Here is a 24,615-nt window from a genome sequence, read left to right on the forward strand (position 1 = left end):
AATTCCTAGAGTCCAGTCATGGTTTGGCTTGTATGTTGTCTGCACCAGGGCTGTGATCTCTCCAGGAACGCTCAAGTTAATACTCAGATTAGGCGGCTGCCTTATAAAGATGACTTTCAGCAGGAACCCACATTGCCAAACACAATGCAATTCTATTGAAATCACTGAAACTGAAGTGCTTGGTTGCATACACAGTTCCAATGATTTCAAAGGGACAAGACGATTCAACTCTCTCCTCATTTTTGCCACCTGTCAACTGCAAAGTGTTCTGCCAGAGGAAAGTTAGATAGCTCTTCACTGTATACTTTAAATCTGTGTGCAAATCACTGAAATCTAGGAAGGCTTTTCCCCACACAAGATTCTCTTAATTGTTTTAAATGAAAAACATTAAGTAATTTTTGCATTTTATTTCATAATATGTACAATGGTTCTCAGGAACAAATACAACTGAATCTATGTCAGATCCCACATTACTATAAAAATGGAAAGAATGGTATCATATAAGCGTAGAGTTTTCTCATATGTAAGTCATTTATTAAGGACAATGGGCACAATCCACCATAAGAATCTTCCGTTCTATCTGTGCCCTCCATGGGAGCTTATGCAGAACTACATGAGGGAAACACACCCAACATAATTAGTATTTTGCATTTATTTTTAACTGCTTTTATTTAATCAAGTAGTCTAGCATAAAGGCAGTAGAAGCCGATTTTTTTTAATCAGTTACTATACTATTCAGCAAAGAAACGTTATTCGTTAAGTAAGCGAGAAAGCCATTGTAAAAGTAATTCAGAACCTGAATATAGCCTTAAGAAAAAAAGATTTTTCAAAAATAGGCAGGTTTATAGTTATGTATTAAAATTTGGTCAAAATTGCCTGAATGAAAAGCCAAGTTTACTTAGTCAAAAATAGATTTATCCTTTAATACTCACAAGTTTGAATATGTAACTAATTTATACATACATATGTATAAGTGTAGAGGTGTTAAAATGTAAAAATGTACTGTTCAGCCAACCCCCTGGATTACAAAATTCAAGATCAGGGAACTGCACAAATGTAAATCTTACTTGCAAATCTACATTCAACAACCACAAATACTTAACAAGTGTTTTTGTAAACATTTGAAAAAGGACATAATCCTTTCATTTACAAAGCACTGTTTATGAAGTTAGCATCTTTTCACATAGGAAATAGTATAGAAGACTTTTGAATCTTACAATATCCAAGAACCATCCATGCTCAAGACTTCTCAAAGTCAAAGTGATACAGAAGCATTTATTTCCATGCCATTCACATTCATCTGATTTCCATTTTACCAAAAAGGAAAAAAATGCACTTGGCTACAAAAGTATTAAGGAATGTTATCTGGGGGAGGGGGGGAAGGCTACTTTGGTAGAAGAAACTACAAAAATAATTAGGTCATGTTGTAAAGCTTTGATGTAAGAGTATTACAGTACATGATCTGTTTTCCAAATCTTTAAAGCTTAATCAAAACAAAAACTTAAATATCCACCTCAAGTGCTTGAAAGAAACAAAACAGGTATAATAAAGTGTCTCTTCAAAAATGCAGACAAATAATTGTGCAAGATTCAATCTGTCAGCACGGTGGGGGTCACTTGCTCGATACTTTCACTTGTTCCATTGGCAGCAGCAACAGGCTTGGAGATATTTGGATAGGCTGGTGCAGAGTGACTTATTCCACCAGCCGTTTCATCTTCCCCAGTGTCTGAATCTGGTGTTGTTGCAGCACTGTTCTCTAATCCCAAGATCTCACAGACTGCTTGAGGCAATTCCTATGAAGAAAAAAAAATGTGGCACAGGTTGCTCTTTTAAGTTGTTGCTGCTGTTCTTTAAAGTTAACATGCTAAGTACACACAAGAAGCATATCCTTAAATGCATGTAGGTTTCAGCTAAAATATGCCTTTTTTTAATTCCAGAAGGAAAATATGTTCAATAAGCAGTTCTAGGATGACTAGAAAATCCATATCTTTTAAAATTGGTATAGGTAGATTTCACTTTATCTCTGGGCACAGTACCATTTTGAGTATTGCAGCAGTTTATGACATCATTTTTTGCTTCTTAACTTTGTATACCACCCTTCATTCGAAGGCATCATTGGCGACACACACCGCAAAGGGTTTGTTTCAATAATTATCAACCTGGTTAAATCTCATTTGTTTATGCAAAGCTCATGAAATATGCTTGACTTTTACCTTGCAATTTATCATCTGCATAGAAACGGCTTCTGCTTTGCAAAGTACATCTTCAACATCCATTTTCATAGACAGTTCATTGATATGCTAAAAAGGAACAAAAAGAATGACGAAGTGCAACCAAAGATGGGGGCGAGTGTCACGCTAAATGCATAGCTTTCTGAGCCACGGAACCTTGGCTCCTAGTGTTAGCATAACCTTAAGTAAAGAAATGCTAACTTGATTAATACACACGCATAATTAGCATCTGGTTAAGATTGCAATATGTAAAGCATCTGGTTAAGATTGCAATATGTAAAGCATCTGGTTAAGATTGCAATATGTAAATTATGTCTGCTACTTGGATTTGTAGTTCCTCAGCACTGCACCTCCCCAGGCTCAGGGGCAACCACCCAACAAAACCACCATCTCTATGCAGCGATGCTGAGAAGAGTAGAAAAAGTCTGGAAGGGACTGCTATCTTCCTACACAATCCTCAGTAGTCTAGGATAGTTTCGTCTTGAATTGTGGGTTGTTTTGTGTTTCTGTGTGGCCTCTCCTCACACCATAACCTGAAGCCAAATCCCTTGGTCCAACTGGAGCTTCCTGTTTCTACTGGAATCCTCTGACCTAGGGTAGCTCACCGATTAAGCACTTAAAACAGCCTCAGTATAAACAGTAAGTCCTCTTAGCTCTGAAAATCAAACAACCAGTCTATATGCTGTATGAAAACTCTGCTTCATATTACTTTCTCTCAACTTGATGAGTTAATAAATTACTAAGATCTACTAACTAAGCTACACTGAGCATCTTTTATCACAGTAGAAATGTGGCCGAAAATTAACATTTGTTCCATCTCACATAAGATTGCATAATGAAATGCTAATAGTATTCAAATACAGGAAACAAAGGATAGAACATAATTTGGATCTAGAGTAACATGCAACAGATACCTTCAGTATTTCATTGAAGCCATAATGCTTCTCCATAATTTGCTTCTTTTCGGATTCAAGGATAGCGCAACAGATGAGAAGGTGGAAGTTCTGACAAGGCAAGTCTGTCCACATTACCTAGCAGAATATTGAAGTTGCTGATGAATCAAGAACTTGAACATGATGCCACAAGGGTAAGGTACTAAAAGGTTTTAACAGTCTCCCCAAACACTTATTTTTCTGGCAACTTACCATTACATCGGGGGGGGATAGTTTTCTAACTTCTTATATATTTCAGTAGAATTGCCAGCTAATTAAACTATTATCTAGACAGAAGAACATAATAGCTTGCTTAATAACTATCTATAATTAATTTCATGCTACATTCTGAAGATCTTGACAAGGGCAAACGGTAGAGCTATGTCCTGATAGCATCTGTCACCCTCAATGAATTTCAGATATTTTGGGATCTTCATGCCTCACTGAAAATCAGGATCAGAAAACCAGTACAGTCATACCTTGGAAGTCAAACAGAATCAGTTCCAGAAGTTTATTCAACTTCCAAAATGTTCAGAAACTAAATCACAGCTTCTGATTGGCTGCAGGAAGCTCTTGCAGCCAATCAGAAGCCGCAGAAGCCCCATCGGACGTTTGGGTTCCAAAAGAACGTTCGCAAACCAGAACAATCACTTCCAGGTTTGCAACGTTTGGGAGCCAAAACATCCAGGTTCCAGGACTTTTGGGATCCAAGGTACGACTGTAGTATTCAAAGTGCAGTGGAATAAATGGGTTGATTGACTTAACAGAATTATTCAGGAATAAGTAAGTTTTCAGGACTCTTAAAACTGGAATATGGAAATACACTCTATACTTCAGAAAAAAGGAAATACAAACTCTGCCTACAGTGACTAGGTTGTATTTGCCAGGAAACTGGGTCTGATGCTACCAGTTGATATTCTGGGCAAGTCACCTTCTTAGTGGTAGCAAAAGTGACAGGCCCATGCAGTAGCAGATCAGAGAGTATTGGAGCAATTAAGTGGGTCCTAAGATTGTTATTCAGAGCTATAAGCCAGGTGTGGTTGTCTTCTTTGGGCTAAGGGCTGCACTGATCCATAACCAACCCACAAGAGTGGCAGCAATAAATATCTTTTAGAAATTTAGTGGACAAATTTGGGGAACAGCCAAAAACCTTTTGGCATAACAGTATCATAGCAGGGACATATAATTTAAAACATTACTCGTAATTAATTTTTTTTTTAAATGGAAACATTTGAGGGGGCTGTGAGGGACCTACAGAAAGCCTTTTGGCATCATTATGTAGGACCCATTGGAGTGGTCAATTAAAACACCATAACACATTATTATATTTTAAAGGTAACAAGTGGTGGAAGGAATTCTTGAGATGCCATGGGGAGTGCACATATGGCCCGTGGATTAGCCACCCTGTTGTAAGCAGAGATATTTCCTTTCACCCTGGTATGCTTTGTGCATTTTCACAAGTTTACATGGTGTTGATAGTAATGAGAACTTGGGAACTATTATTCAATAGCACCTTATAAGATAGTGTGCATGCAGGAGAAAATCCTGAATAGGAATAAAAACATAACAGTTGTGAGGAATAAGGTGCTGCTAACTTCAAACTGCTCTCCCTTCTCTGGAAGTCCTCAAGCAGAGATAGGGCAACCATCTGTCAGATGGCCTTTTAATTTTTAAATTAAACTTTAATTTAAATTAAACTTGGGAGTTTCTCCACCAAGCAGGGGATTAGACTAGTTCATCTACAAATGCTCCTCCAGTACTTAAGAGCAAACCAGAGAGGATAAGTCTCCCCTCTTAGTCAGCTATGAACTTTTAGGCGGGAGGTGCTAAAAGAAAAAGCTATTTCTTACCTCCCATAAGCGAAGAATATCTTGAAAACTGAATTCTCTTTTAAATCTTATTAGAAGCCACCGGAAACAAAAATAAAGGTATCCTGAATCTTGAGATTCTAAAAGAGTTTTTAAAAAAGAAAATGAACAAATAAATCTTTGACAGAAATGCTGGTTATGAATCGCTTAAAGTATGTTTAATATATTAATACACCTAACAGCTTTGCTGGCTACAATTGCTTACAAAAAGTTAGTTTGTTCTAGAATTTATTGGGGTGGAAAACTTAGGCAAAATATGGACCGTAACTTGATTTGTTTGCTTCATTTATATCCCTCCTTCTTCTCCAAAGAGCTCAAAGTGGCATACATGGTTCCCTCCCTCCTCACTGAATCCCTACAACAACACTGTGAGGTAGGTTAGGCTGAGAGATTGAGGCCCTGGTCAAGTCTCTCTTTGAACATCAATTGTTAGTGGGAGTCTAATCATTGCTACCTAAAGGACTCTGAAAGTAAGGGTTAAAAAACTGAGGACAGGCAAGACTGAAACAGTATCTAAATAGCACAGAACTCTCTTTACACCAATTGAGAAAGTAGGTGTAGGAGAAGTATTTTGAGCAACTGGCTGTGTTTGAATGTCCCAAGTCAGACTTTCTGGCTTACTGTGTTTAACAGGAACAGGAAATTCTGGTTTACTGGAAATGCACACTGCCTGTTTGCTCCCATTCCTCTTTTGACTTAAGTGTGATGAACAAACCAGGAAGCCAATACATCTGAACCGTGATCATGAGCAAATCTGAAGAAATTGTTTGTTGTTGGCTTGCTGATCATGGATCCCTGGTTCGGATATACAGTGGTAACTTGGGCTAAGAACTTAATTTGTTCTGGAGGTCCATTCTTAACCTGAAACTGTTCTTAACCTGAGGTACCACTTTAGCTAATGGGGCCTCCCGCTGCCGCCACACGATTTCTGTTCTCATCCTGAAGCAAAGTTCTTAACTCGAGGTACTATTTCTGGGTTAGCGGAGTCTGTAACCTGAAGCGTCTGTAACCCGAGGTGCCACTGTAATGTGAAACCAATGCTTCCTGATTTGTTTATTATGGTCAGGCCAGAGGCATGAAGTGGGAGCAACTGGGCAGCATGCACATGCTGCTCATTCTCAGTAAACCACAACAAGCCAGAAAGTCTGACTTAACAGGACATGCCAACACGGCCACTGTCTAGATTCTAGATAAGAACAGTGGTAAGTTTTCTCCTGATGAGAGGTTGTTGGGGGGGGGGAGACCCTCTGGTGCTGCAGGAGCTCTTTAGGAACTCCAGTTCAGCTCTGGAGTTTTTGAGGAGACGTGGAGCCCACACTTCCGCGACAGCCTGATTTCCCTTGGAAGGAGAGCAACAATCTGCAGCTTTCCCTTCGTGTGGCAAAACCAGAAGCCAGTGTGACAACTAAAATAAGAAATCAATATGATAAACAGACGAGAAGTGAGTGGGGGTACTTGAGGGAATATTTACTGAAATACGACTTAAAATATAAATTCCAGGTAACTTTGTGACCAACAGCTGACAAGATTAAAGACACGAGAGCGTGGAAAATAAGGTGGAAAAAATAATGTATATGCAGCCAAACAAGATATAAAAAGAACTGTCATGGAATGCTGAGTGGGAAGTCAAAAAGAACTACTGTATAAGAATGGGGAAAGGTGTAAATGAAAAATATAATAATAATCAGTGGTAAGTTGTTCTGAGCTGTCATACATACCCAAGTAACTGCAAAATCCACTATCTAGCAAGCGAAGTAAAGTACTCAGATGAATTAGCTGTGTCTTCATACCCTGCATTTGCTCTTCAAAATTCTGGTGCTTAGTGGGAAACAAATTGAAACAGCATCTAGAATATTTTTATTCTACATGAGGGCCAAGATGAGTATTAAATCAAAACAAATATATAATAACAAAACTAAACATTAATGTGATGTTGGTCCTGTTGGGATGCTAACAGCATCCCATGCAGCTCACTTTCAAGATCAGATATGGGTTTGATAATTTTAATTGATTGAAATAAGCCAATTAGAATAATCTGGAGTCCAATGAGACTGGACACTTTCATCTGCCCCACCTGCAATAAAATAGGTCTCTCTCATATTGGTCTCTACAGTCACAGCAGGCACTGTAATTCTTCAGCAATTTGACTTTACCCCCGAAGGCACACTCTTCCATTGTCTCTCGAGACAGATAGATGCCAAGAATAATTATTATTTACCTACCCTTCACCCTAAGGTCCCAGCACAGGTTACAACATTGAAACACAGCATTATCTTTATAATTATGGAACATACATTTCTTGCTTATATATCTGTTGCTACGCTGCAAGATAAACGCTACATAAATTGCTAACAAAAGTTTAATGATAAACAGAAGTTACAGTAATAAGTTACACTTGAAACAGTAACTGAATTTAACAACAGGAATGAAGATGAAAAGACTTACCATTTGATCCATGTACAATGCAAAGCACCAAAAGGCATCAACTTCATTCTCCATCACATATAAAATCGGAGAAAGCAGGTCACTCATTCCCTGAACATAGCCTTGTATTAGAGAGAGAGAGAGAAAACTGGTGATATGTGGCAAACTGTACCCAAAAGATTGAAAAGTAACTACTTAGTTTCTCCCATTCTCTTCCTAAACTACTGTATTTTTCCGTGTATAAGACTAAGGTTTTTTTTAACCAAAAATAGGTTTAAACTTGGGGCTCGTCATATACACGGGTAGTGCTGAGGGGTGTTTTCTTAATTTGGAGTCCCCCAAAATAGGGGGTGTCTTATGCATGGAAAAATACGGTATTTGTTCAAATAAGCATATGAGCAATGGAAACTTTTTGATACATTTATTTGATTTCCAAAATCAGGAGTACACAAGTACCAAAACTAAACAAGTTTTTTGCAGGCCCCACTTGTTGCAACCAATGGTAAAACACGTAATTAATTTGGGCGTCTAAGACAGAATGTACATCAAGTTTTCTCTGAAGGGTAATTACAATAAGTTCCACTAGATCAGATACAGTAGTACACATACATAAGTAGAATCCTACTTACCCAAATCAAAGTCATACATACAATAGGTCATCAAAATGTCATGAAGCAATATCAACCCAGGATTATCTTGACCTTCATAAAACTTGTTTGTTCGGTCTGTTCTGTTTACATCTTTTTCTGAAAAACAGCACACAGATTTAATACATTTTCAAAACAGCTTCTGCTAAGCCTATATCTAAAAAATGCAGGATGCTCTTCAAATTTCCAATTTCTCAAACACTGTGCTGAGCTTTGAAGTGCCTAGTAAAGACAACTAAATTCAGAGGGTGTCATTTAAAATGCATTAAAGCAGCTTTTAAGAGTATTTAAGACAAATTCTTCCTGTCTCAAATAAGATGATTTCTTATAAGCAGATTTCCAAACACTTAGAAAACGGTATACTTTTTATAGAAACCTCCTGATTAAAATGTAAAACATTTTCATTGAATTAACACACGGCAGAGTCTGTTTGAGATATGTTAAATGTAAAACGTCACTCAAATGTACTAGATATGTGGTGTTACATTAAATTTAATGGTGAGGAGTTGATATGTAATCAAGCCTTTAAGGTTTAATTGCTTGGTTTAGCATGAGAATGTTTTATTAGGACACTCCATTTCCCCATGTTTCTTTAATTGTTACTGAAGTTAGTTTATCTCAGGGGTCGGCAAAGTTTTTGTGGCTTGGGCCGCTTCACGGTCCTGCAGACACCACGGTGGGCCAGTGTGTGCGCGCACACACATATGTGCGAACACTATTTCCAGCACTCCTTCTGGCGCGGAGGAGGCATGTGCAGCTTCCCACTGGCTGCAGGAGCTTCCTGTAGCCAATGGGAAGCTGGCCAGAGTCACGGAAGGCAGGCCCCACTATGCTCTGCACCGGTTTAGCGCATCGCACGGGAGCCGAGCGAGTGGGTGGTGGGGGTCCCCAAGCGGGTGACGGGGGTCGTTGGGCTAGTTAAACGACCCCCATGGGCCGCTTGTGGCCCATGGGCCTTGGGTTGCCAACCCCAGGTTTATCTGCTTAGTCTCTGAGCGTATACTGTATAGTTTTACGCTACTGTAACATTCCACAAACTATTAGAATCTGATTTAAATCCACTGACTAAGCTTCCTGTGCGAATCAAATCTAGCTATGCTTTACCAAACTGCAGAAGCATGTGACGACACAGAGAGGATCTTGAAGCCGTTTTGCTCCTCTCTTGCCTTTTGTACTGCTGCATTGTGCTGAGCTAAGCCAGGACTTTAAAGTTTGTGGTAAGTGAATGTACTCAACCATGAGTCCTGCCTTAGACTACATGCTAAGCCTAACCCTGGTTTAGCTCAGCACCGGAGCAAAAAGGACTGGACAGGAGCAAATTACCCTACTGTGCAAACTATAAGATCATTATAGTAAAGCTATGAGAGAATAAAGCTTCTTGTCTACATTCAACTCTGACACTTCTAATACGTTTTGTGTTGTATTAAAAGGCAAAAAATAAAAAAGCCTTCAAATGCCAAAAGCAAGAACATTAACTATTTCTCCCCTCAAAAGTATATCTCCAAGTTCAATTTCAGTATTCTGAATGTGTGTCTGCTTTCAGTAGCAAAATACATGCTTGTCAGTAGGAGAAAAGTGGCTAAAGGAAAGAAATTTGGAAAAGCAGCAAGAAGGAAAAAGGTTAGATGCTCCTCCCTTTTTGCTGCTTTTAAACTAAAAATATTACTCTGCTTCTTACACTGGTGTGACTGCATGCCTGCTGTGATGCACATTAAACATACAACTTAGCTTTCTGGTCTCAAACTTTCCCTCTTGCCTGTAAGAGTTATTGCTAATGTTATAAAGCATTTTAAATGTTTGTCATTGCTTGTAAGAGCAGATCATAATAAAGTTTGATGTTAGCTTTAGTTTATAACAGGCTACTAAAGCATATGGTCAGCAACCTGTAGAAATTTATTTAAAGTGAAATCAAGTTCAGCACACACTCAGCTTTCCTTTATTTCAGTCAGCAGCAAAATAAAATTGCATCAACTACAAGGATCAGAAAAGAAATGGCTGCACAGCACGCATGCTGACTTCAAGAGGAAATTAAAAACATTCCTGTTTATCCAGGCATTTGGTGACTAAAATACACTGTTTCATGGCAGCCCTGAGATCACTCGTTGAAAGAATGGTGAGTTTGTTTGTCTGGCTCATTTCTATTCATTATTAATCCTTTTATTATGATATTTGTCTTCTGTTCACAGGACATGAAAGAGAAAGAAGCCATGAATCCTAACACACTGAACCTAACAGGTCATCATTTTGTTACAGAAACAATGTCTAACAAACATCGTGGATAATTGAGGTCGCCTCAATTTTTTAAAAAAGGAGTAAAAGTTTATCACTAACATATCTCTTTGCCTTCTATGTTTCTTAATATTACCTATAAGACTTCTGTAGTCCCTCAATCTATAGTTTCTTTTTTCTTGTTCTTCACTGACAGATTTCCACTGAAGCTTCATCCTGAAATACTCATCTCTGAAGAAAAAATGATAGTAGTAATGATATTCGTAAGCAGTTGTCTTGCAAGTATGCAAAGTTTACTCCACATTATGACATTGTTTTAAGGGAGCCGTACTTACATTTTCCTTTTCTGTATATTTGTTCTTTCTTCCCTACTACTGTGCCAAGGGTAATAACCCAAAAGAAACTTCCAGACCTCCTTTCTCAAAGCATGACAAAGGCCCTAAGTGGAACATAATAAAATAGCAATGGCAACATCAGGCGCTTTATAAGAACAACTTTATTCAAATCCTGTAGTTGTGCAGGAGCTAACATTACCTAATTTTATTGCCACTGTTTCCTACGTTTGATTTCCTCTGGTCATTTTTTTTTTTTGGAGGGTGGGGTTCTTTCTAGCTGTTAGATCACCTAGTTTCTTCAACTTCTTTTCAGGATGCTCATTAAGACCTAACCTTTTATGTTTGCTTCCCTACCTTAATATTTTTCTGCATTATGTTTATAAACGTATCATTGAAAAAAATGAAGTTATCAACCTGGAGGTTAATTAAATTACATGTTTTCCGCAACACCCCCCTTTCTAAGCTCCCTGCCTCCTTCCCTCTCATGTCACATCTTATCAACATGCAGATTCATAGGTCTTTGGGCAGAAACTTACATTTTCTAAATTTATCTGAAAGCTTTAAGTGTAAATACTGAAACCATTTGTCTTTTAAAGCTATTACTCCAAAATATCTATAACACACTGTTCAGGTTAAACTGAAGTCACTGTGGGAAGGCAAATCTTAGAACATTACAAATAATTTCCAACAAGATCTAAAGGTAGTTCTATTTGGCTTTACCTAGAGCCATCTAGAAAAGATTTAGGCAAGTGGCACTGTGCACAAGGATGCAATGTCTAGGTGTTGCTGGACTCCAACTCCCATCAGCCCCAGGCAGCATGGTCAAGAAAGAGGAGAGCTGTACTCCTACAGCACCGGGAGGCTCATGAGTTGCCCATCTCAGCCTTAGGGCAAACTCCTTCAAGACGCCCATGTTCTATCAACGGCTATGGAGTAAAAAGCTAAGGCCATAGTGGACTTCATTTAAACCTTAAAACTAAGGCTAGCACATCCTCATTTCTGTCCTAAAAGATTTGCATACTTTATTTGCTAAATTCTTATTTATGCATTGTTCACGCCAACGTATTTTCACATAACTCTGCCTTATTCAGTATTAGCCACTAAGGGACCAGTCCTGCAATTAGCAGTATCAACACACATGAAAAGTAGTGAGCTTCTCCAAACATGGCATTAGAAATCCACGGCGCGAAATCACTGCTTTCAAAACAGAACTTAAAGGGTTTATATAGCAAGCATGGCTAGATGTGTGGTTGGACTAAAACTCCTATCATCCATGGTTATGGCCCATGCTGGATGGGGTGGGTGAGGGTTGGGATCCAACAACTTCCAGAGGAACACAGGTTAGCTACCCCTGATTTGATGGTCAGCCGCTTCGGAGTATTGCTATTTGAATGATTCATAATTTCAGTTAACCTTTTCTGGAGGAATAACCAAATACATGTACCTGCTAGCTACTGTCCTAGCAATAAGGAATCAAATACCGTATTGGCCAGAATATAAGCCACACTTTTCCCCCCCAAATTCCGCCTGTGAAAAGTTAAAGTGCGGCTGAAATTCGTGACCTTACAAAAATTGGCTTTTAGGATATCGCTGCTGAAACAGACATATGGTAAAACAGAACAGGTGTGAGTGCCTGTGGAATTTTAAGAGAGCGGCTTATTTTTGGGTATTGTCTTTTTTTTCCTTTTCCCTCTTGAATTTTAAAGGTGCAGCTTATATTTGGACGAATACGGTACAATTTTTAAAGAGATATTCTAAGATATTACCCCTCTGAATATCATTTGTTTCATGGAGTCAGCATTTAAGATTCTCCCTTCAGAATCCATATTCTTAGTCCATTCTTCAACCGACACTGGTTGTCTTCTGTTCACTTCGGGTCGCTTTCCTAAATCAATCTAAAATATGCACCAGAAAAGCTGTTAAATTATTACCAATGCACTAATTTGTATCTTAAAACCACCCTCGCTATCAAGAATGCTTACTCGTGTAATGACTTCAAATCCTGGTTCTTCCTGTTGATTTATTTTCAAGCCTGGTATGGCATCGCTAAAGAAGTCTGCCATTTCTGAGGGAGGCCGCTGCTGAGTTGCGGGGTCACTTCCTCGTAAACTATCAAATATATAGTTGGTCACTTTCGAAAATCTTCCCATTGTTGCTGTGTAAGGATCAGTCTTCAGTTTCTGAGAACGGCACAGGGGTAAACAAATTCTGAAATGGCTCACACAAATTGGGGGGGGGGGGATTCTGATAGTACGACATTCATTCTCAAAAGCAAGCTGCCCAAAGAGTAATAACTGATACAGGTTGTGTCCAAAAGGCTACAGGAAGCTGAAAAAATGCATCTCCAAAATAACGCATTACAGCCTCTTTCACCAGTTCAGTGTTCCCACTGGGAAGAAGGGCAGGATACTGATAAGGACATTTTAAAAAGAAATCAAATACATACTTCATTTTGTACAGAAAACATAGCAAAGAAAAATAAGGATCTGCCAGCATGAAAATTCCCAGGGTTGAAATTTGGTTTCCCTTCAAGAATTGGGCATTTTAAAATCTTGAATATTAAACTGAATATTAGGAAATCACACAAACCTCTAATAAACCATATGCTGGTTCATCGAGGAGATTTTCAAAGGACTGTGAAATACTCTGGCAGTTCACAAGAATTCTCTTGTCCTGTGGAGATCTGTGAACAAAAACAAACCATTTCCCCTTCTAGAATCAAAGTCTTTCTTTTGGGAAATTCAACAATATAGCCATCACATTTGAGAAAAGTGAATTCATTGTGCAATATTTTAAGAGGATTATGTGTGTGCATGTGCACACAGAAATATACAGAAAGAAGACATCACTATTAAAAAAGCTGAAAGTGTTTGATTGCCACCTCAGGCTTATTCAGGAAATTAGCTGGTTGGATTCACTATTACTAGCTTCTGAAACAAAACACCATTACATTTATTCATTGTTACCTGGAACACCTACCACCTATTCTGTTATTAAAGATAAGACTTTTAATAAATGCTATCGCTTCCCAGTGCTGGCATGGAAGGATGCAGCATTTGTGCCAGAGGATATGAAATTCAACAACAGATTGCATCTTAAAGTCAGAAGAGGTGATATAATCAGTCTTGATGACACGGCTGTTAATAAACCAGAACTGAGGTTTGCTAATACAGCCCAGAAAGCAAAGGTTGTGATGCGTCATACTTAGCTAACCCATCAGAATAAAAAAAAACCTCTTAAAGATACTTCCATTTTAATTAAACTCATCCTGAGTAATATTCACAATAAATTAGCATCACTTTATTTGCTCTGAGCAGTTATTTATGATATTGGACCAAGGAAATATGGATTTTTCAAGTAATATTAAACTGAATTTAGAGTCTTTCAAAAGAAACTTTGAAATCCTACTTACTCTCTTGTATACTAAAATTCTCTAATTAGGCATTATTTGCTTGAAATTAAAACAGCTTCTGTCAGATTTGAGTGCCAACTAGAAAATGCCTACTCATTTAGAGTATATTTTTAAGAGAAGTTAGAAGATGTCCAGTCATGGTCTGGGACTAAATACAAGATGTGGGCAACAATCTCAGTCAGTCAGATATTTATTGTTAGTAACCAATGGCCTAGGTTTGTATTTGTTCAGGGCATCACAGAAATTCCCTCTTCCTCTCAGACCTCTGACTAGTTGGTACTGTGATCTTAGTTTATATACTACTGGAGAGCTTATCGTACGTGAATTGTTTATTGCTAGTCTCCAAAAGAATTTATTTCCTATTACCTGGATCACTTATTTTGATCCAGCAGAGCCAACAGAGAAAAATCATTGAAGAGATTAGTCCTGAAAGCAGGAAGGGTCAGATCTAGGAGATGCAAGTGGTAAGAGAGGGAAGACTTTAGGGGCCTGGTCAATTGCAAATTCAAGCCTAGCGCAGCTGCAGGGCTGCAGTGACTTCTCTATCGGATATTTTTACAATAAGGATGTTTTGTTTACAGAAGCCTGGCCACCAGCATCTGAAGAAGTGTCTCTGAACTAAGCTGCCATTCTTGGAAAACTAAGAAGTGCTGGATTTGGATTTTCTTGCAGCTTTTCTGCTAGCTACAGCCACTGGGCAGAGGGAGAAAGAATGCTGGGGTGTTGTATTTTGCATCTCACCTTCCCCCTACTGTAGACAGCCAGCAGGGGAAGGAGAATTCAGTATTTCAGGAGATTCTGTACCTGCCACTCCTTTCTCCCATATGTAGTGTTACCTGCTTGCTATAGCTTGGGCTGTCATCTTAAAATAATCTATGTATGAGTTTCTGTGCAAAATGTCAACTAAAAATGCACCTTTTTACCCTAGCTTTTGACACTTGAGGTGTATATTTTTTATATTGTAACGTGATGGGCAGTTAATAAATAAATAAATTTATCCTGTAGTAACATTACAGGTTCTTCGCAGAGTTGTGCTTGATAATTACAATTTAGTATTTCTTTTTAAAATCACAACTTGAGCCTATTGATGTTGTTTAAAAACTATGACTAGAAGCATTATTTATTCACTGGCGGCTTTAAAAAAAAAAGTTGATCAATTCAGATGGTTATGCAAATAGTAAAGCTAGAATAACTGACCAAATAGACTCCTCACAATGAATACTTACTCACAAAGCACCACATATTTTCTAAGGGAATGAATCAATAAGGCGCTGTCTCCATGATGGAAGTGAAGAGCTGGGAGGACAACATCATCCTTTAAGCAGAATACCAAATAGGACCATCCCATTCCTTCTTTGTTTTGCTTAATGGACTTTAGATCTGCTAAACTGAACAGGAAGGACCACTTGTTCTCTCCATTTGTGTGAACAGCAGCATCTAATGGGGAAAAGAGTATGTTATTTTCTTGATCTAAAGCCAATATGCAATGCATAGCCCTGGAATATATTAAAACTACTTCCAAGAATAAGTGCACTTAACATCTTGGTAGCACACATTTCATCCAATCCTTCTGTGTGGCTAGCTCCACCACTATTAGTGGTGGTATGCTTTCAGAAAGCACCAGGCTTATTCTCTGGTTAAAAGAATTTGAAGTGGGAAGGCTGAGAAAATCCCCTGCCTAAGATCTTGGGGAATCATGTCCATTACTGTCTATCTCAATGGACAGGGATGGAGCAATGGTCTGACAGTAAAACGCAGTTGATGTATTCCTATGCAACTTGACTAGGATTTTCAAATTCTGAAGTATTTATTCATTCAACTCTTCTAGCCAAACCAATAGCATATACCCTATCAAAGACATACGGTAAGACTGTCATTAGAAAAGCACCGCCAATAATTTAGCTCGTATTATAACACTAACACCCAAAAGACAAAAAAGAAGTATGCTACATGCACAGCTGGCTCTGGAGGCGACTGAGAATTCCCAGGTAAGTTCCATCCTCTATTGTGTGATCAGGGCAGTCCTCCCCTTACCTGGCCAAATCTCCTGGCAATGCCCCCCAGCCGGGTGTCCGGCTGGGGGGGAGGTGAAGCCAGGCTGTACTGCCAGGTGCAGCGTAGGTCCAGGGGAGCTGCATGCGGCCACACAAAAGGTGCCCCCCATTTGATGTGGGAGTGGTCATTACCTGCTACAGATGGAATATTTTCAGAGTGCATTATTTTACACAAATTCACCCCGCTTCGGAGTGTTAAAGCCCCCTTTTCCACCACAGACAGATGATCAGGACTATCAGATGAGAGGAGCTTCACAAGCACAGCAAAAGGTTTGCAGCTTTCAGCTGCGCAAGGAAAGGAGGCCAACCCAGTGGTTTCTTCCACATCTAGAAACCTCAGTGTCTGGGATCATCCACTGGAATAGCTTAGATGTTTTTATACACAGTATTCTTCATTTACCTCCATTTGACTGTGGTTTCTTTTTAAAAGAGACTGTGTTGACCATATCCCATTCTGCCTCGTAACTGTTCGGATGTTCTGTTCCTCGCGGAGTCTTCTCTTTAGGAGTCTGTGCCCACTCAACAACAGAACTGGAATCCTAAATAAGATATCGAAACAATCAAAAATAGTTTCACTTGCAGCTAGTGATTAATAAAAAAAGACACCCCTCAATATTCCTGTTGTTGTTGCTTTTATAAAAAAAATTATAAAGATCAGTATAGGTACCTTTGCTTTTAAATTTGTTCATAAATGTTCTAGTATTAAGGGTGAGTAGTGCATTAGCCAAGCTTGCCGATGATAGCAACTTGTTCAGGGTGGTTAAAAAGGAATTATGAAGAGCTCCAAAAGGATCTCTCCAAACTGGGTGAATGGTGGGGGGAAAGGCAAATGCAATTCTATGTAAGCATGTGTAAAGTAATGCACAGTGGGGCAGACAATCTATGTTTCACATATATGCTCATAGGGTCTTAACTGGTAGCAACTAACCAGGAATGAGACCTTGTGGTCATGGGGGACAGCTCAATGAAGATGATAAGCCACAGTCCAGCAGATGTGAGAAAGGCAAATTACATGCTAGGGATCATTAGGTAAAACTGTCAATATTGTTATACACATCTATGGTATAACAACCACACCTGGAATACTGTGTACAGTTTTTATCTCCTCACCTCAAAAAGCATTATAGAGTTGGGGAAAGATTCCAAAAGGGGGAACCAAAGTGATTGAGAGAACGGAGCAACTACCCTTCTGGGAAAGATTGGGATTTTTTAGTTTAGAGGTAAGATCAGCAAGAGAAAACATGATAAATGTCATGTATACAGATTCTTAAGTTAGAAGGGGGAAGTCATAGTATAATATAATTAAAGAACTTAAAAACGGCATACTCCTTGCCTTGACAGTTCTATTAAATTAAATTTAAAAACAAGAACGACCATCATATTTATCCTTATTAGGAGGGGAAGATTGGGACAAAATAGCAGTATTTCTGGTGGAGTCAAGGAACATGAGTTTGTAATTTAAAGCAACAGATTTGGATTGATTATCTTTCACTGATCACTATCTAGAGAACATACAACATATTACTCAAATAGTTTTATACTAGAAAATGTATAAAAGTACTGTACAGGTCATAACCTACCTTCCATTCTTACTGATGGTCCCCATCTCCATTTCTTAGTTATGTATATTTTCTATTTGCAATAGATGGATCTCAACCAATACACTCAGTTTTATGTACCAATATTAATAATAGCATTTTTTTAAAAGCATCCATCACATAAACAGATCAAAGATCTATGGATCCTGTACCCCACAATCAGAAAGTACAATTAGGCCTTTATGTTACTTTACCATGTAACAGCTATGGTTTCTGAGAATCAAAGGAAGATTTTGTTTTACTTTTTTAAAAATCAATTTTCCAAACCTTTCAAAAAAGATTGCTGCAAGTAATCAACATACCTTTCTAGCATATAGTATATTAGACGAATCTAATGAATCATCCAGTGATCTCCAATCTACTATCACCTCAGTATCCTACAACACAAATTATGCAATTATTCAAGTGACTCAATGCCATTAAGGTTTTACTTTTTTCTATTTACAAAAATAGCCTCCATTTACTTTGCACACTATGTATTTCGGTCAGTAAGACAATATCTTTGCAGGATAGAAAGGCATAAGGTAAAGTCACAAGAAACATAACACACAAAATATTGATTTAATACCTTTTCTATGACTCTCAGTATCCCAGATAACAAACAATCCTGATCATCACTGTTTCCACTGGAGGAGTGAATGAAAACTCCTTCCTGTTCATATACAACCTAAAAAAAAAAAGTTAAGCAAAGTTGTTTCTTAAAAGCATTTTTTGACAATTTGATATCCTGAACTGGTTCTGTGGGGAGGGTCCAACCCAACCTGAGGACTTCCAATAGGGCAGAGGTGGGGAACCTGTGGTCCTCTATATGTTGTTGGACTCCTACTACAGCTACAGCCAGTACTGACGATAGTCGGGGTGATGGAAGTTTTGGTCCAACAGCATCTAAAGTGCCACAGGTTCCCCACTTCTGAATTAGGGTGACAAGACCTGTTCTTCTCAATATGTGACACAATCATGCAAGAAACTGGGTAAGATTTCTGTTACAAGAGGCTATGGTCATGCCTCCTCATATGCTGATCCAGACAGGAAATTAAACAGAATTACATGTTTGCAATGAATACTGCATTAGAAATCAGAAACAGAGAAATAAATATCAAAATATTAATGCATCAATAACTACATCAGCTTCAATTACCTTCATTCACAAAGGGAGAAACCAATACTGGATAAATGGCAGGCAAAATGTGGGTGAATTGGTCGCTTTTCAGACAAACTATAGATTTAGTGTTATAGATTTAGTGTTATATATAGAAGCAGCAACAAGCCTTGGACTCAAACTCCTCTTTCAAATTCCTCTCTTCCTCTAGCTCAGTCAATCAATGACATCAGAAGCATCCACTTCTACTTCAATCATCATTTTTCATTATGTTCAAACTGCAGGGAACTCTAATTAGGTATAAGCTATCATTTGTTCAAACAACCCAGGATCAAACCACATTTTATTCTCCTGGCTTGTTAAAACACCCGTAATGTAAACCTGGGGCTATGAGAAAATATGCAACTCTCAAACTAACTTCATGCAGACTGCAAAGATGGGGTGGCAGAGAAACTGTACAATCTTCCAAATTCCACTCACTTTTGTCTCTGGCTCTACCCTGTATTGGCTATAGTCCTCCTGGTCAACTAGTCTTCATACAAAAATGTTCCACAAGCTCTGAATAGATTAAAATAATAAGCAGGTGTTCTGATCTCCTCATGACCACACTGGAGGAGACAGCGTAGAGAAGTGTTTGAGTTGAAGGGTCACTATTGCTTGTGCATACAACACTGGACCGTTGCTTATATCTGAACCAGGAAACCAACAACTAAAGATGATGTGGTGGGGGGATAATGAAGGAAGGCAGGTGAGTGACTACTGAGTGTGTGAGTGACTAAGACATAAAAGAAATAATTTTGCTGAAGCAAACTGAACAGAAGCCTGTAACAAAAATTAATGCAACTCTTCCTAAATAAACAAATGCAAAAAAATCAAGAATACAATGTACAGTGGTACCTCGGGTTAAGTACTTAATTCGTTCTTGAGGTCCATTCTTAACCTGAAACTGTTCTTAACCTGAAGCACCACTTTAGCTAATGGGGCCTCCAGCTGCCACCGCCCCGCCACAGCACGATTTCTGTTCTCATCATGAAGCAAAGTTCTTAACCTGAGGTACTATTTCTGGGTTAGCAGAGTCTGTAACCTGAACCGTATGTAACACGAAGCGTATGTAACCCGAGGTACCACTGTTATTTATATTATTAAACTTGTATCCCACTCTTTTTCTTCCTAAGGAGCTACCTCTATCCTATGTAGAAAAGCATCCCAAAGCGAGCCTGTTGGGCCATTGCAAAAAGCCCCAGCTTTCTGCCTACTACAAATACACACACGCACACAAAATGTTCAGCCTAGGAAGAAATCTGCATAACTCAGAAACTTGCTTATTGCCTGCATGTGACTTGGCAGTTGGTCCTATAAAGTTATTAACATACATACTGTTAACTTTGAATGTACAGGAAGGCTCAAATGCATGCTCAACTATGAAGGTCACTTTGACCAATCACTATCTCTGAGCCCAACTCGGAGTAAAATACATTTGGGAGTGAAAGACCACATATGCCACTCCAAGCTCCTTTCAGGAAAAGGATAAAAATGTAACAAATCAAAAAATAACAAACAGAGCAAATTAAAAACACAAATTCTACAAATTTTGAAGCAGGCAGCCTCGGCTTTCACCATTACCACAACTGTATTATTTGTCACAACTGTTTTCAAAAGTATCTTTATTCTCCTTCGAAAGCATTACACTGATACTTTGTGTAACAAAACAGAACAAAATGAATCACTGCAACAATCCAGAATGGCAGTTTCAATGTAACAGTGATAGAAGGAAAAGCCAGGTTCTGCTGCCTTCTCAAAATAGACAAATTATTAATTTAGTGTTCTTATTAAATTCACTTGCACCTCTGCTCAGGTAGGTACACTGTCAAAGCACTTGTAGGTGGGTGCATATGAACAAATATATCAGCTAATTAAACTATTCATGCAATAAACAGGAATTAAGTTTCGCTTAAACTTGCCGTTATTAGGATAGTGGGGCGAACAAAGAAAATGTAGGAGACTACTTTTTAATTTCATTCTCTAGCACAAGGCACAAATCAGCTAATATACACAAGATTTCAGGCACAGATTGCAAGATAATTGAGAGTGGAAGCATGCATGCCTCAAGGAATTTAGAAGGAGAAAAGGTGTACATACAAAGAGCTACTAGGAAAGGTAATGTAAAATTAAAGTCCAATACAAAATTGGCCTTGGGGCAGCAAACTAAATTATACATAGACCTGTACCTTCCCCATGTTTTTCAGTCTTGCTGCCCTGAGGAAAATGAACTTTTCTGTTATAATTTCCCTCATGCTAAATTAGGTATGGCAATGGTCCGATATAACATCCTGGATAAAGGTTTTTCACTAGGAAACATGTACAATCCTTTCTATCCTCTGTGTGTCTTAAAGAGTTAGGTCACTCATGGCTGGTTCCTTAAGGCAACAGGGGCACTGCCCCACCAAACTCAGCCTGTTCTTAGCCAGCCCTACCTGCCTACCTTGTTACTTGCGACTGGTCCAGCTTATTCATTGGCATTGGTTATCATCTTGCCTCAGTTTTGCCCTTAGAGCAGTGGTTCCCAGTTAGGGGTCCACAGCACCATCCCCTGCCAGGGACTCACTTATCTTGTTAATTGCACAGTGAAAGCCACAATGGTGATCCATGGATCACCCAGCCTCTGCTAGCAACCAGTGCCTTGTGAAAGAGTTGCTGGATGGCAAGTGAGCTGGGATTACCTCTGACACAGTTTCTTTGGGCTCTTGCAATTAGAGGGGAGAGAGAGTGAGAGAGCGCAAATGGCTTGCTCCACAGGGCAGGTTCACATGCTTATCATTTTAAAAATGCAAGGGATGCCTTCCCCTTGCTCTCTACGTTTTAACGGAAAAGAACTTCTAACTGCAAATTTTATGGTCTTTTTTCTTTTTTTACCTAAAATTCTTTGCTTATTAGGGGCCATCCCACATTTTCTTCAAAAAAAAAAAATGCTTTGCACAGGTAACTACCATAGAGTTATCGAAATTTTCAAAAGTAGCGGGTCTGTGGCTTGGCTTTTGAAAAATAGGGAATCCTCAGTAATTAGCTAATTGGGAACCACTGCTTTAGATAATTCAACAGGAAGGATAGAGCAAAACTAGAATTTGCTCTGCTGGGCATTGGCTCTGGCTCCACCTACTGTCAATCTCCCTGCTTTCCACCCCATCAATACCATGGGCACCAGCCACCCCTGGGTTAAGTACAGAAATACACAGCTTTATCAATCTACAGCTACAAAAATCCTAACTTCACATCAACAGAGAGGGTCTGAATTTTGAGTGACTGATCAAGAAAGAGTCCCAGGGTTAGTGGTGGATAGCTCAACAAAAATGACAACTCATTGTGCAGCAGTAGGGTTTTTTTTTGAGCTACAAATAAGAAAGGAAGTGAAAATAAGACAGCCATATCTCAATACCTTATATAGACCTACAGCACAGCCACATTTAGAATACTATATCCTTTTTTGAGATGACAATTGCACACAATAATAATTGAAAAAGTGAAGAACATGGCAGCCAAAATATTCAAGAGCCTGAAGCAGTTTCCCATCAAAAGGCTAAAGAATTTGGGGCTTTTTAAGTTTTGGGAGAAATGTGAATAATGGGGAACATTATAAAAGTTTATAAAATAATGCAGGGTATGGAGGAAGTGGAGCTATATTTATCTCACTTTTATAATACCAGAACTTACAAGTAATACAATGAAGTGAATTAGAGTAGATTTATGGTAAATAAAAGAAAGTACCTTTCCATATAACATGTAATTAGCATATGGAAGCCACTATGCTGAAATCTCAATGCTGTCTTGGAAATGCAACACCAAATGTGTCTAAGTCACTTCTCCAAATCACACTGTTAAAGCAATCATTGTGAAAATTACACCACTGTAGTGAAAGATTACCTTCTATAAAAATGCCCCTGCTCCTTCAGTGTTTCACATCCTGACATTAAAATCACCACCAGGTCATCAACCTGCCATATTTCTCAGCTGCCCTGCCTCTTAAGAACATTTCACTTTACAAGACAGCCAGTTAACCTCATGAATCATCTTACCAGAAAATAATAATGACACTCTGACAGTAAATGTCAACCACAGTAAATTTTAACAACGCAACAGCTGGTTCCTGATAACAGTAGTTCAAGAGCCTTTAGTGACACAAGACCGATTTAGTTTGGCTTCCTAACAGGCTTTAAAAAACAAAACAAACAAAAAACCCTCTTTTGGACACAGAGTACAAGAAGTGAGAAAGCAGCAAAAGGTTTGGACAGGTTCCCTCTCCAGGAATGCTGGTGTGAAGCAGCTATCTTGTAAAACTGGATTAATAATTGAAAAGTGTAAAAGGAGGAATGGCAGAGAAGGCGGTGTAAATTATTCAGCCTTAAGAGATGTTTTCTTCGGAGGAAACCCGCCTTGCCTGCCACCTCCAGCCTGGAGGGCTTCACGCAGCCTCAGCGCAGTAGCACAACCCCCTGGCCTTACCAATTCCACGTGTAAGAATCTTACCTCTCTCAGCCAATCAGGTTAAGAAACAGCCCGCCTCCCGCCAAAGAACCCCCCCCTTCCCTAACGGCCCACCGCCAGCCAAGCCAAAGGCCTTTCCCCGCACCGCCAGGCAGGAGCACCGAGTCATTCCCATCCTCTCTCCCCACCGCCCCCGTCAACTATGCAGTATCTGGGGGTCAGCGAAGGGAGAAGCAACATCTCCCACCCCCGGAGCCCCTCAGGGAACCCTCCCAGCCGCCACCGCCTCCCCACAGCGGGTCAAAAGCTCCCTTCATCCTCCCTTCCTCTTACCTTTCCGCTCCCAGGAGCCGCCATGTTGGCTACGAGTGTTTATGATGACGTTGCTCTCTTCACGTGCTCCCTAGCAGCTCCACAACAACTCCCCGCCCGGCCCCGCCTAGGAGGGACGCATGCGCACCGCGGCGGGAAGGGAAGGCGGGGGAAGCGGCGGGAAGCAAAGGAGAAAAGGGTTCTGCGCAGTAGGTACCGGCGGAAACTGACGGAAGTTGCCGAACGGGCGAAAACCATGAATCCGGGCGGCGGAGGGAGGCTTCGATTGGATGACGTCGAGTGTGGGCGTTCCCTCTTAAGGCGGGTCTAAAGTGTGGCTCCTGTTAAGGCGGCGATCTTATCACGCGCGCTTTGGAAGTAATTCCTTGCTTTTTATGAGACATCGAGCCACACACATTCTCCAGTATCAGTGAGGTGATCCCTGCCTATTACTGGGATTTTATTCTGATTACTCGGGTTGCCTCTTTGTTACCAGACTCCATTTAAAAGTAATGATTTTCCTCTTTAAATTGATTAATGGCCTGGGTCCATGCTGCCTTCAAAGGCCACCTGCATCATCCATATGAACCTGAAGATAAGTTTCGGAGGTTTTGCTTCCTGGCCTCCACATTGCCACTGGAACTACAGTTGGCAGGTGCCAGGAACAGGTGGCTATGTAGCAAAGATGGAAAGGGAGAGAGAAAAGAGGGCAAGAAAACCTACAAACTATGCATCCAGGGCGCCCAGAACAACAAGTATTTTCAGCTCACTTTCTCTCTGCCTTGCGCTAAATATTAGCAGCATAAGCTGTTAACTAGCGCTCTGCCTAAGAATTCACCTTAGGTACCTTGTCTCCTAAAGATTTGCTCAATGTGGGGACTGTACCAGGCAAGAGCCTGAGCCAGTATGACAACGCAAACCATGTCGCATGCTACTATCCTTTTCAGTGTGAGACCCTCATTATCTCTTAATCTCTTCTTATAAGGCTTACTCTG

The 24,615-nt window shown here is 39.5% G+C and overlaps 1 protein-coding gene across 1 annotated transcript; it reads right to left on the reverse strand.

Moving 5' to 3' along the window:
- Nucleotides 1–392: 392 nt before the first annotated feature.
- On the reverse strand, nucleotides 393–23,896 carry TBC1D15 (TBC1 domain family member 15). Its single transcript, XM_083463527.1, has 17 exons — nucleotides 23,642–23,896; nucleotides 18,299–18,397; nucleotides 18,033–18,107; nucleotides 16,533–16,671; nucleotides 15,305–15,515; nucleotides 13,256–13,349; nucleotides 12,649–12,846; nucleotides 12,433–12,561; nucleotides 10,667–10,770; nucleotides 10,468–10,562; nucleotides 8,085–8,201; nucleotides 7,477–7,577; nucleotides 6,750–6,849; nucleotides 5,014–5,111; nucleotides 3,146–3,262; nucleotides 2,214–2,300; nucleotides 393–1,793 (listed from the first exon to the last, which is right to left on the reverse strand). Exons 1-17 carry the CDS (start codon nucleotides 23,663–23,665, stop codon nucleotides 1,590–1,592), a joined length of 1,992 nt encoding a protein of 663 aa, XP_083319653.1. The 5' UTR covers nucleotides 23,666–23,896; the 3' UTR covers nucleotides 393–1,589.
- Between the last annotated feature and the right edge of the window lie 719 nt (nucleotides 23,897–24,615).

This window comes from Podarcis liolepis (genome assembly GCF_965112155.1).
Source record: "Podarcis liolepis genome assembly, chromosome: 10".
Classification (NCBI taxonomy): Eukaryota; Metazoa; Chordata; class Lepidosauria; order Squamata; family Lacertidae; genus Podarcis; species Podarcis liolepis.

Bases quoted from the DNA above. Each gene is read 5' to 3' on its own strand.
- TBC1D15 (XM_083463527.1), bottom strand. From the start codon at position 23,665: ATGGCGGCTCCTGGGAGCGGAAAG. The intron at 18,108-18,298 runs GTATTAAATCAA...TTTGTGTTGTAG, and splicing joins TACTGAGAGTCATAGAAAAG to GATACTGAGGTGATAGTAGA. The intron at 10,771-12,432 runs GTAATATCTTAG...TGTTCCACTTAG, and splicing joins AACAAATGATATTCAGAGGG to GGCCTTTGTCATGCTTTGAG.